This window comes from Gossypium hirsutum, chromosome D11, assembly GCF_007990345.1.
Source record: "Gossypium hirsutum isolate 1008001.06 chromosome D11, Gossypium_hirsutum_v2.1, whole genome shotgun sequence".
In the NCBI taxonomy this organism is placed as follows: Eukaryota; Viridiplantae; Streptophyta; class Magnoliopsida; order Malvales; family Malvaceae; genus Gossypium; species Gossypium hirsutum.
Window position 1 is genome coordinate 6,668,871 of NC_053447.1, and position 13,299 is coordinate 6,682,169.

General features: G+C 36.2%; 3 protein-coding genes and 1 long non-coding RNA gene across 6 annotated transcripts; 1 reads left to right on the forward strand and 3 right to left on the reverse strand.

Moving 5' to 3' along the window:
* Positions 1-2,131: 2,131 nt before the first annotated feature.
* Positions 2,132-4,387, reverse strand: LOC107924561 (probable purine permease 11). The gene is made up of 2 exons (XM_016855070.2): positions 4,131-4,387; positions 2,132-3,510 (listed from the first exon to the last, which is right to left on the reverse strand). Exons 1-2 carry the CDS (start codon positions 4,135-4,137, stop codon positions 2,402-2,404), a joined length of 1,116 nt encoding a protein of 371 aa, XP_016710559.1. The 5' UTR covers positions 4,138-4,387; the 3' UTR covers positions 2,132-2,401.
* Positions 4,388-6,050: 1,663 nt separating this feature from the next.
* On the reverse strand, positions 6,051-8,201 carry LOC107923392 (uncharacterized). Of its 3 annotated transcripts, none has more exons than XR_001691575.2 (5): positions 8,024-8,201; positions 7,503-7,591; positions 7,376-7,416; positions 7,105-7,196; positions 6,051-6,750 (listed from the first exon to the last, which is right to left on the reverse strand). It is a non-coding gene; the product is annotated as an uncharacterized lncRNA (long non-coding RNA). The 3 variants fall into 3 exon arrangements; XR_001691577.2 differs by having other exon boundaries at positions 7,974-8,182; XR_001691574.2 differs by having other exon boundaries at positions 7,719-8,182.
* A 153-nt stretch (positions 8,202-8,354) lies between these two features.
* Positions 8,355-11,019, forward strand: LOC107923384 (uncharacterized). Its single transcript, XM_016853591.2, has 2 exons — positions 8,355-8,664; positions 10,400-11,019. Exons 1-2 carry the CDS (start codon positions 8,571-8,573, stop codon positions 10,981-10,983), a joined length of 678 nt encoding a protein of 225 aa, XP_016709080.1. The 5' UTR covers positions 8,355-8,570; the 3' UTR covers positions 10,984-11,019.
* A 906-nt stretch (positions 11,020-11,925) lies between these two features.
* LOC107923383 (E3 ubiquitin-protein ligase ATL4) lies at positions 11,926-13,068 on the reverse strand. Its single transcript, XM_016853590.2, has one exon. It carries the CDS (start codon positions 13,063-13,065, stop codon positions 12,112-12,114), a length of 954 nt encoding a protein of 317 aa, XP_016709079.1. The 5' UTR covers positions 13,066-13,068; the 3' UTR covers positions 11,926-12,111.
* Positions 13,069-13,299: the final 231 nt, after the last annotated feature.

The following is a 13,299-nucleotide window of genomic DNA, read 5'->3' on the forward strand; positions in this document are numbered from 1 at the left end:
TTTTCTTCTTCATCTGAACCCCCTTCACTGTCTTCAAGTTTAGTTAGAATAGGCTTCGATTCAGAAAATAATGCAACTTCTGCACCATCGAGACCGAGCTCTTGAGGTGGATCCACATTGGACTCATTATTTGACCCACCAACATCTACAACGTATGAGGTCCCCTCACCGGTGGACGTCATAGGGAGTACATCATCCCTTCTCGTGTACGTTTCATAACGTCCCCAATCAGATGTGGATTGTCAACCATTAGAAGTTGATGTCATTCCCAATAAGTATTTTCAGTATTGAACATCAACCCACCCAGGTGTATGTCCCATCCACTAATGAAGTGTCGGGCAGGGGTCGTGTATTCCTCTCGAATAGTAATAGATATTGAAGTCGCAAGTGCTTCATTTGGCGATGAAAATTCCACATATAACTCAAGATAAGGTGATCCACTAGCGAGGTGAATCTGCACCATCACCTCCAAGCCATGAGCACCTTTGATATCAAATGAGTCATATATCACGGGATCAACCGAAGCACAAATTAATAGACAAAACTCTCATTGGCGTCGTTCCGAAGATTTTGCGCCTAATTCTTTTACGAAGTTCTGTCAATTCTATGTTCTGGTTAAAAATCAGTCGCGTTGAGTTCTCTAATAAAAAACGTCATTCTCGGTGTCACGGACCTCACCGTCGTAGTAAATAACAACATTAATACGTTCACTCATTTTCAACCAAATTATCTATCGAAAGAAATTCAAAACAAAAAACATTATGCAAAAATATAATGATCCATATAAATATTAATACGATAAATCAACTTATACCTTCTCAACTTCTTCAATTTCTATTCTTCTGAATTTTTTCAATTTCTCTTGTTGTAACTTATGCAACAAGAGAATGAAATTTGGCTCATTTATAGCCTAAGGGATAGTGGGATACACTGTCACCAGCACTACTGAAAAGAGCATCCATCTGGGAGCTTTTTCAATACTTTTGCTGACAGTGCATCCTGCTTGAAGCGTTTTTCAACCCAAACTATCATATTTCCCATGAATTATGGGATATTTTTTCAGAACCATATTCTCAAAAATTATTTTTCAGAATCAACTGTACAAGAAAAGGGTTCAGCTGAGAGCTTTTTTAGTACTTTTGCTGACAGTGCATCCTAATTGAAACGTTTTTCAACCCCAACTATTAACTTTCTTGAGAATTTTGGGATATTTTTTCAGAATCATCTTCTAAAAATTATTTTTTCTGGAAGCTTTTTCTATACAATTACTGATTGTACAAAAACAAAAAAACAAAATTCATCTTGTCAAAATATTTTTTCAAAACACATCACGTCAAATTTATTTTTTCATATCTCATCTTGTCAAATTTATTTCTTTCGGAACAATACTTACCAATTAAAAAATTAAACCCTAAAACAATAGACCCTAAACCTTAATTTATTTTTTAAAACTATAAACCCTAATTTATTTTTCCAAAAATCTTAACCCTAACCCTAAGCCCCAATATACAAATAACCAAAAAACCCTAATTAAACACGGGGTAAAACACGCCCACATCAGCGTGCTTTTACTGATACGGGGTAAAGCGCTCCCACGTTAGCGCATTTTTCTACGATTTCTCCAAAAAACGCTCCTACGTAAACGTATTTTACATTTTTTAAACTATTCCAGTAAATAATATTTTTAGTGAAAAATTTTCGTAAGTACTGTTGGAAATGAGCTACAATGCCCCTTGCTTGATACAATTGCCAACAGTTTTTTGAAATCTCACATTTGTCAGAATCCACTATTATTATTATTATTTTTAAAAAGGTTTGGTCTCTTGAAATGCATGGTTGTAACGTCAACTTATGCCTTGGCAATGCGAGTAGAAGCATCTCTTCCAGTCTGTTTTGAAGGCACTTTCCCTATGATTGATATATCAATATTGCATGGCTATATATCAAAATCATCCACCCATTCACAACATTTTGTTCTTCATTGCACAGATCAGTCGCTCCTATTCTGATTTAACTTCTAAGTACCTCCTATGCATGTGCTGCTTATTCAATGCTTACATATATAATATGCTTTAATTAGTTCAATTTTAAATATCTTAGCACAAACTAATGCTATGCAATAGAATGATAATAAAACAATTCACAAGTCTTATTCAAATCCTAAGTTGAAGATGGAATAGCTTTAAACTGCTAATCACATGAGAAATAATTCCACAGTAAACAAGCTAGTCTGAATGTAAAGGAAAAACAGAGATTGACTTGACTTCACTATAGCAATTACAGTATTTTGTTTTTTATTTCCTATTCCAAATAAAAAAAGAAAAAAGGATAAAAGACAATCCAATCCATTTTCTATGAGAGTAAATTGAATGCATTGGAACCAAGTTAGCAAGAGGAAGAACTATACATGATGGCTTTCCCGAATAACATCATCAGTATGTGATTGTGATTCCGATTTCCTTGCCTTTGTATCATCTAGATAATTTTGATAAATATAAGAGCAAAAACCACAGAGCGCCAGAAGCATAGCAATTACCTTCACCCTATTCATCTCGTCATGAAAAACTAGCAGAGCAGCTAGAGGTGTAATAGCCAATGATAGAGTACTGATCACGTTGGAGAAGAGGGACGACACTGCGAAAATCAACCCTACCACCCCAACAGTACATACCTGCCAACTTACCGCTGTCCAAACCAACGTCAGCACATACGAAACTCTTCCGCTTTTGAAACCCTTCATCTCATCCTGCAATCCTTTCCATTCCCCACTCCCAAACATACCCGCAGTCGAAACACATGTCGCCACAAGTGATGTATAAATTTGCATTTCCAAAACCACATTATATGTTTCCTTTCTCAACACCTTCTGAAACGAAAGTTGCATAAGGGAGAGTAAAAGAGAGTAAAGAGCAGAAGCCCCAAGGGTACAGATAAAGCCAACCAGATACTTCCCCTTGGAAACTCCTGACGGTCCATCTGAATCTTCATTCACTGCTATCAGAGCAGCAGACAACGAGAGGATAACCACAGAGTTGAGGATTAAAGCAGTCAACTTCTGTGAATTAAGCAAATACGAAAAAACTGCATTGAAAGCTAATTGGGTGGCACAAATGAGGGAATAAGTAGAGGCTGAGAGGTACAACAGCCCAACAGAGTACAACATATTGTCACCTGCTACGAGTAATCCGAGAACAAAATAGAGCAAAGCAACAATCTTGATGGAAGGATAGGTTGAAGAAGTTGACGTTTCCAGTTTCTGAGATGGATGAAGAAAAATTAAAGGGATGCAAAGGATTGGGAAGCCAGCCGTTTGCACAAAAGTTGCCATCCATGTACTATTTCCACCCTGATCATAATAAAATCTCCCAAGAAGAACTGCAGCAGCTTGGCCTGCAATAAGGAACAAAATGTTGATTGCCACCAAAAGCCACCACTGCCATCGCCTGAGTTTAAGAAATGGCGACCGGTCCGTTAAATTTTCGTCCTGGATCAACATCTGTTCTAGATTATCTGTAATTCAATGCAACTCAAATTGTAAGCAATACTTTTATCTAATCCCAATTCTTAAAACCTTCTCAAACATAACTATTTTAAAAGTTACAATAATCTACTAATCCTCCCTGGATTATATTACCAAACTTCAATAAGATACTGGAAAACACAAGAAAGCAAACATAAAACTAAAACCCAAAAATATGTTATTTTAAAAGAGTAATTGCTTATCTAATTTAGTCCTCAACCGACTACAATAAATCAGTGCAAAAAGGAGATTAACTGATTTGCTAGGGGCAATATAAACCAGTATTTGGGTAAAATTAAGCGATGTTCAGAAAAGCAAGCTAAATCAGACAGTATTTCAACTTTGTTTTAGGTGCCATATTCCAAATTTGTACTAACCAAAAAAAAAAACCTTGAGTGGTAAAGAATCATATCATCATGAATCGACAGAAGAAAAAGAAAAAAAAGAGGATGGAGTCTACTCCCCACAAAAGAAAGGAAATAAGAAAAAAGGAATCTTATCAGTTCAGAGTCATACAAATCAAATTCTAACCGTTCAAATTTGATTCTGATGAGAACCCAATAAAGTAACTGGAGTAACAAAGTGGAAAAGATGGAAAGAAAGGGCTTACCGTTCATGGAGCGTTGAAGAAGACGCGGTGGAACTCTATCAATAAACAAAAAGGAAGAATATCCTTTCCTTGAATTAATTCTCTTGGGGAAGTGGCTACTGCCAACCGCCCCTCCGACTAAGTAATGTATTCCTATTGGAAGGGAAGAGAAGTTCAGTTTTATATGAGTTACAGCTTTTGTCAAATCATTTCTATCCTTTTTTGTCCCAAATGAAGGACAAAAATAAATTTATCTGACACTGATCTGGTTGAGTCCGTATCTGATTGGCCTTTTTTCCCCCAAAGAAATAAAAGAAAATATCACGTCACTTCATTAATCCCAATTAGTATAAAATTTAAAGATTACACGAAAGATACGTCACTTCATTAATCCCAATTAGTATAAAATTTAAAGAACTCCATTAATATGCTCCAATTTCTTATAATTTTCAATCTTTATTTTATTTAATATTTTAAAATAAAAAATACGATAACAGTATAATAAATTTAAATTTAATAAAAAAATTTACTCATATTAACAATTGAATTTGTAAATTATCAGAAAAATGTATTATAACTTATATATTTAACCCTATAAAATTTTAAAAAGCACAGGAATTCCGGATAATTGGTCTAAGAATATTGGTTAAATCATGCTATTAGACCCTGTACTCTGTGTGAGTTGTGGATTTAATATATGTACTTCAATTTCGTTATTTTTCGTTCCTATATTTTTAGAATTTGAAAAGGTTTGTCGATAACTATTAAATTCTTTAAGTCACGTTATTTTTAAAATCTGATGTATCCAACGTATTATCACATGCGTAATGCTACGCCTCTTTGTTATTTTCGCATATTACTCAAAAAAATCGGTTAATAGATTTAACAATTGTTGTTTGCATTAAGGCTAAAATTTTGAAATTAAAAAAAATATAGCCATTGAGAATGATTCAATTAGTGAGCTTGGACTAAACCTATAACTTTACGCATAATACAGGACTAATGACATAATTTAAACAAATAGATTTAACTGTTACCATTGGGTTAGGACTAAAATTTTCAAATTCCAAAAGTACAGGGATTGAAAATGACTAAATTAAATTATAGGTACTAAATCCACAACTCACACAAAATTCAGGGGTCTAATAGCAGAATTTGACCAATAATATTTGGTTTAGATTTTGCTTTCTTATCCTGCACAACAAAAGGTTAAAAAGTTTGTTTGTTTTTACTTGTTAAAATAAAAACAAAAAAGTAGTAAAAGCCACCAGTAGTTTCCTTCTAAAGACGGAGACTAGGGTGCATATGTTACATGCAAAATGAAAACAAAAAGTAGAAGCAAACGACGAATAGAACCTCCATTGACATCTGCTTTGTCCTAACCGTAATAAAAGAGAGGTCAAAATTCTAATCAGTCCCTGTAATCTTCAAAAATTTAGAATTTAGTCCCTACATTTTTTTCAAGAATTTAGTCTAACTTTGAAAATTCAAGTCCAACTATTAACACTATATTTTTTTTTGTTAAATTCAAGTTTATTACAATGTCAATTTTTTAGTTGTATGACTACCAAGTGAATATTTTCCTTTTAAAATGAACTAAAATTTGAAATTTGATAAGTAGAGAGATTAAATTTCTGAAAATAAAAATATACAAATTAAATTCTAAATTTTCAAAAAGTACATAAACTAGTGGCATATTTAAACCTAAAAGAGAAAGTCAACTAAAGAAAACTGAATAAAATACAAGCCTACGAAAAATAAACAGGTTGATGTTGGTGTGGTGTCTGCAGAGGACTTCGATCACCATTCACCACCACTCACATTCTCACTTATCTCTCTCTCGCTACCGGACTAGGGAATGGGAGTAATAATACCATGCTATATATATGCTATTTTTCTGCTTCCAGTTTCAGTAACTCACAACATAAGATAAGAGAGCTGTAATGTAATGTAAAAAATAAATCAAATGCCAAGGACTAGTTGAAGAACTCTTGCCCATCAATCAATCTATCCTTAAGAAATCACCCCATGATGGTGATTCAGCCAAGTAACACACCACAAGAGAGAAGAAAACCCCCTTCTTGCTATCATTTGGAGAAATCTAAAAACGGTATAAACTTACAATAATTTTCTGAACTAAGAAAGGGTATCACTGCATCACTCAACAATTCAACACCCAGTTACAAAACACAATTCCCTAATCTGAAGCATTTTTCAATTCCCCATTTTCTTTAACAATGGATGACTAACAGTATGTAAATTTGGCACTAATGTTTGTTTGATATATCACATTATATAGGGCAGGTTAGGACTAGCCTATAACTATCATAACACAATCTCCTCTCTCAGGTTTATGTCCTTAAATGTACAACTAAACCCAAAAGCCCGATGCTACAGATAAAGGGAAGGGCAATTTTTTTACAACACTTCTGTAGGATCACTGGAGCATAAATGTAAACCTCTAAAACTAGAGTCAAGGTTAATGATGTGCTAATCAGCAGGCACATCCTCCAGACTGTTGCTGTGATTGAGATGCATTTGCATTGGTAGACTTAAGATTGACATCAACCATGTCTTCTTGCGTTGCAGAAGAAAGTGTTTCCATTCCAGGTAAAGCAGCTGCAATCTTCCGAAATACAGCCTTTAAACAGATCAGACAGATAGTGAGAACTCTAACAGATTGCTCAGTAATGCAGGTGGAAAAGGACACTCATGTGAAGGAGATAACATCAACCAATGCTGCATTAATCATCATGCAGGACTGAAGATGAAATTAAACATTTTTTTATCAAATGTTGCGTCCATTAAAAAGAAAGGAAATGATGCAGAAGTGACAAATAAACAACTGATCAGACTTTGTGTGATTAGATGATTAGTGTAACTCCTTAATATTATGCCAACATAACATTGAGTTCACAATAATTTCATTGGCATCTAGCATACTGTCTATACTAATGCTTCTAGGAATGTTGATAATAGGGTACCAATGGTTTACCTTGATATTGAAGCCAGCCTTGGCACTAGTTTCAATAAACATAACATTCAAGTCACGAGCCTTGGCTTCTGCTTCCTCTATTTGAGACTTGCCTTCAACCACAATATGCACAAGGAATGAACAGAAATCAAACAGTGAATATTAACCGCAAGAATCTAGGAAAAACTTTGTATCCATAAGTGCCCTTCAATTTCACACCAACTTAATGGCCACAGCCAAAAGCCAAAGCAGTTGTAAACTAGATTACATCACTACCCCGCTCAGTTCGTACCTCTTCAATCCACTTTGAAGTATTTACGAAGGACTGCCTGCCTACACCATTAAAATTAAAGTAGGCAAACTTCAGCCAATTTTACTCAGCAAATTAACAATAAATAAAGTATGAGATGGTAACATACTTGCAACAACATAGACAACGACAGCCACAGAGGAATCCCTAATATAACTTGGAATAAGACTCCTGAATCTTTCCTGCCCTGCAGCATCCCTGTAATAAATATTAAGCATATAAAGATCAAAGATGCCACTCTTGTCAAATACTTCTGAAAATACATAACTTATGCTATTGAGGAATAAAAATAAAGCATACAAGAGAAAGAGTTTCATCATTATACCCTGTATTCAATACTTGCATACACAAGTATTACTGACACGAACAAATTCATCAGGAAGCTATAGAATCAACAAATGAAACCAAAATTTTCAATAAACATACAGCATCAATATACCCCTAATGAGACCATCCAAAAATTCAGGAATACGAGCGATATGAATACCATGCTGAATATGAGGATAGCAAAATGAATTATCTACCAAGAAATCACACCAACTGAATAAGAAAGCAAGCGTAGGAAGAGAAGTAGATATACAAGGAAAAATAAGCAGAATCTGCATTGGAAACAAGTGAAATGACAACAACCTAAATCTGTAAGGAGAGAAACAATATTTCGTTTTTTGGTCATGAAAAACCAGTCAGTAGCATCTTGCAAGGAATGACCCAATAATTTTAGGGCAATGTAGTGTTGTGTTTGGTCCTTTTTTTCTACTAAAAAGAAAGGTATCCACAGTGGGAAGGACAGCCAACTCAATCGAAGGACTGACGAGCCACCTTCCAATTTTAATTTATCATTCAATTCGTGGTGGGTGGGTCCCCCTTTATTCCTCTGCATCTACACACTAATCTAAACATTTTGAAATCAACGGTTACTGGTGCACTGGGACCCACCCTTCCCATCTTTTCTCCTTAATCTCTGCGATTTCGGTGCACTTTATCCCCTTTCTTTCTTCACTTGTTTTTCTCCCGCAAATTTCTTTTCATTCCCGTTTTGTTTATCTTCCACACTTAAAAAGCTAAAAATTTCTTTTGTCATTGAAAACACCACCACCCTTTTTCAACTGGAACTACTAGGGTTTCCCTTTTAATCTTTGTGAAGAAAGGTATAACCAAGTGCTGGTCTTAAAAGGGGATGATGAAGAAGAAGCTCTGTTTCCCTGACTGGATTCCACTCCTATTATTATGTCATCTACATCTGCCAACCCTTGTTTGTTCCAAGCACCATGGTAACTTGTTTCTACATTTCTCTTTCCTCCCTTCTAATTATTACATCTTCTACTCTTTCATTTTTAAACTACACTTACTGTACATATCTAGCTGTTTTACTTAAAAACATTACCTTTCTTAACACTTAACATTAAACCTTTATCTGTACCTTTTCTTTTTAATCTGCAACTTCTGTTGGATGCTTGGAAAATATTTTGAAAGATGATAGCCTGGTAGGACATTCAAAGTCATTATAAATTATAGTCCTTTCTCTATTTGGCGGATGGGTTTGCGAAAGTGAAGACATTGTTTTATTCAGCTGCAATTTCCTACTAAAAAATCCCCAAGAGTAACAAAACCTTCACTCCATTGAGAGGCAATATTTATGCTTTCATATTCCCTGGATTTTTAAGCAACCCGGCGTAGAGTGAAGGGGTACAAAAGTACGATTTTCTAAACAACTTGCCTTAGCAAATCAGCACGCATTTCAGCTAGGACAGAGTGCTCATACCGATGCACTGGACCCCAACACGTACATTACGGAAACCATTTTAGCCGGAATGGAATTGTTATCAGTCCCGATAATCTCTTCCATGTATCATTGTCAATATGTATAGATTCAATTACAACTTGTGCCAAGCTTCACGACCAAACTCTGGGGTTATACAGTTAGTCTTGATTGTTTGGGTCTAGCTGGAACTTGCACATCTTTAAGCAGTTCACGGTGTACCTATCTTTTCTTAATGAGTTCTATTATTAGCAGATAAATCTCCGTTCTTTGCCACAATGTTCTCTATTGGCAGTGTTAAAATATCTTACATGCCTTACCAATGCTTGGGCAACTACACCTCAATGTAATGGTGTATATGTATTAGCTGAATTTGGCTACTTCCATGAAGATATTTTAAGCTTATCATTATGAAAGATTCAAAGAAAAACAAGATAAGACCAAGCAAGAGTTAGGCTAAGAGGGGAAATCATCATGTAGATCACGCATTTCTATAAGATCATTTATTTTGGTAACTTGTTTTAATCGTTTCTTCACCTTTGTTCACTGATACCTTGAATTCTTAGATGTATTCTCTATGAGTTTCGATCAATCTTACCAATCTATGTTCAAATTATTATTAGGCAATCTATCATCATTCATCAATTTTGCTCATGAATCTAGATTACTCTCTATCTCCAATCTTTTTAAATAGAAGGAGAAACTAATGTGTCCATTCGTTTTATTAAGAGCTATATTAGGGGTTGAAGAAGTTGCCTTTTTGAGATACTAGAACAGCTAGCCATTTGGTTCCTAAACTTTTACTTGCAGCCTGCATCCATTGATTTGACTACATTGAGCCTGTTAATAGGATTATAACCCTCTCTCTTACTCATGCTATAGATAAGAAATTCGAACCATGGGTGCTCTCCTCTTTGTAACATTTTATCTATCAACTCTTTGGCACGCAAGGCTGCATTCGATTTAAATGATTATGGTTCATGTTAAACTACATTAGATGCTTCTGTGGCTAGATATACCTGACTTTAATCTTTTGATTCTGTGTAGGACATTGGTTTAGTAGGGTGTTCTATCTCCCAAAACATGAAACATAACCATTATGGTTGAATGATGAGACATGGTGTAAAGGGCATAATCCAATGTATTTAGTTTGCAGTTATATTCATTACCTACCGATGCAATATATTTGTCTTCTTCGGTATACTGAACTTCTATAAAACTGGCCTGTATTTGCTGCTTGTCCTCAGGAAACCCTGCAAATGATCTTGTTGAGATCATTAACCAGAATAGAACTGCTCAAAAACTTGAACGACTAAATGATAATCCCGGTCTTGGGTGTATGGCCCTCCAATATGTCGAGTTATGCAAGGGGAACTGCAGTGGGAACAGCGCTGTAAACTGTAAACCACCCACGGATGACTTCACTGAAGTATTTGCTCCCAACTGTGGTGTAGAGCTGCCTACAATTGGCACGATTACCGGCCACATTGTGGGTTGTCAATCGAAATATACAGAGCCATCACTAGCCTTTGCAAATGTTCTTGTTAAAGACAAGAAGAGCTTAACTGTTTTGAGAAATAAATCGCATAGTGAGGTGGGAGTTGGCTTGATTGGGTTCCACAAAGGTCCTTTCTTTTGGTGTGTTCTTTTTAGTAATGGTGGGACAAATTCTAGCTTCGTTCTTGAAGATCGCGGTGAAGGGATAAAGCAGAAGAAAGGGTGCTATAGTCGAAGTGCATTTCCTTGCAATGCTGGACACAGAAGTGCTATGTTGTTTAACTATATTATTACCTTTAGTTATTTATTCATTTCGCTGTTGAACCAAATTTGATTGACATAATGAATTTGCTCAAATCACTATGCTGGAGATTTTGCACCTAAACGAATATATTCCCACTTTTCACTCTACTAATTAACCATCGAGAGCCAGAGTATTGAGAGATAGTGTGTTAAGTATTTTTTCTTTCTATCATATCCTAAATGAAATACAAAAGAAAAAGGAAAGCAAAGCAGCTGCACCTTAACCACTTAGCAGTTACAGGGGAACCACTTTTTTCTTTTTTGTTTAAAAGAAGAAAAATAAAGAACCTCTATCTTTCAGTCTTGGTTTATTACACTTTTTTTCTTTGTTGGTCTTCAAACTTGATTTGCTTGTGAGTTATGATATTGGATTGTTTTCATTAAGGAAGAGAATTAGGGAGGAGAGATTCACTTTTGTAAAAATAAAAAATAAAAACAATGGATTTCTTATCCAAAATCAACCAAGAATTTTCTAGTCTGTCATTCAACGACTCCACTCATCTGAAAGAGCACATGATCTTCTGCCTAAACCCATAATTATGAACAAAACCTTTCATTAGCTTTGGTTGGGACTTGGAAGGAGCAATTAAACCTAAACCAAAACATCGTTGAGTTGTTCATTCATGCCATTTCCCATTGTCATCAATAGAATAGAAGAATACAAGCTTTAATTCCAAGTATTTATTTTTAAAATTCTAAATATTAAACTTTAAAAAACAAGTTTTTTTTTTGTCATTTCACTTACAATTTATTATGTGAATATATGGGTTAAATTCTAAAAAAACACCAACCCAACGAAATTAAAATAATGTGGGATACATGCTTCTCACTACCAAAGAGCAATAAACATGATCCATTAATCACGAAAATTGGGGCACCACCTTATTTCACCATATATAAAATGTGATAATTTAGCTTATATGTACAAAAGAAAATGTAAATATATAGTACTGATATTAGTAATATATAGAATGTATATGAAAATTACCGACCCCGCCAAGTAGTACCAATAAAAGAATTAGTATACTACTCCAGAGTAAAATCCCGTTAGAATTCAAGATGAAATGTGGAATCATATCATAAACGTACGCAATATTTCCCTGCGCTATTCTACAGCAGATCAAACGGTAAAAGAAGAGGTGGCTTCACTTACCTGGATTCATATCTCTGAGAACCAACGAAACATTTCGCTGATCTCCTCGCCAATGCGATTGGCTTCCACGTCGTAATCTCCGGTAACGGAGGAGATACTACCGCTTCGGCGACTGCTCCCCATTAAGTACCTTCCTGAGCTACGAAAGGACGACGCACGAGACGATAAACAAAACGACAGCCTATCGTATTCCTTGAGCCAACTCCTTCCAGTACTAACATCTGCCGGGATACTCGCTTCCTTGTCGGTCACGTTTCGATGCGTTTGATTTCTACTCACCTCCGATTCTTCCTCGATGATATAATCGAAAGCGCCGATGGAATAAGACCTTCTCTGCTCGCCGGAGTCGGAGCCTGGATGACGGCGACTGATAGAGCCAATCTCGAGCCGGAAACTGTCGCTGCCGCCAATTCCAATCGCACTTGAAGTATTGGAAGACTGAAGCAAAACCTTCCTGAGATGGGAGTCGGAAGCAAAGGGCTGAGAGCGGCATAAAGGACAAGTTTGGTTGGAAGTGAGCCAAGTGTCGATACAATGAGCGTGGAACGCGTGGCAACAAAGAGGGAGAAGCCTGAGTTGATCCTGCGCTTCGAATTTCGACAAACAAACCGCGCAATCCCCGTTGTTGGAGCCGCGAGAAATAGAAGAGAATGTAAAAAGAGGAAGAGAATCGAGCAACGAAGTCATGGGTGATTGTTCGGGACTGATGCGGTGGCTGGAACCGACGGTAATAGTGGAGGTAGATGAAGGTGGGAGGTGACGCAAGCAATGCCGGCGGAGGAGGCGGCAAAGAGAGACGGAAACAAGCAGGGCTACGGCAAGGATCAAAAGTAGTAGTATTAAACTTGGCTTGACATTGTCAATGGAGGAAGAAGGATGCGAGTGTTGCGTGGTGTCAAATTCGGCGGCGGTAACAGGTCCTCCCATCACGCCATATGAAAACGGTGGGGGTGAAGCCATTAATGAATTCCTTGTTTTTAGTTGTATTACGAAAATGTGTGTGTATATATAGTGACGGACTGTATGAGTTAAGAAAGGAATGAAGAATGTATGTTGAAGTGGAGTAGGATGGGGTGCACGTAGGAATAGAGTTGTAGTCGTTAATCGTTATACGGACAAGGACTGAGACAAAAAAATTGAGATTGGATTTGGTGGTGGCTTTTTCACAGCAACTATGTTTTGTACGACCGACTG

Coding starts and splice junctions, on each gene's coding strand:
- LOC107923384 (XM_016853591.2), top strand. CDS start 8,571: ATGATGAAGAAGAAGCTCTGTTTCCCTGACTGGATTCCACTCCTATTA. Junction 8,665..10,399: donor TGTTTGTTCCAAGCACCATG/GTAACTTGTTTC, acceptor GCTTGTCCTCAG/GAAACCCTGCAAATGATCTT.
- LOC107923383 (XM_016853590.2), bottom strand. CDS start 13,065: ATGGCTTCACCCCCACCGTTTTCATATGGCGTGATGGGAGGACCTGTT.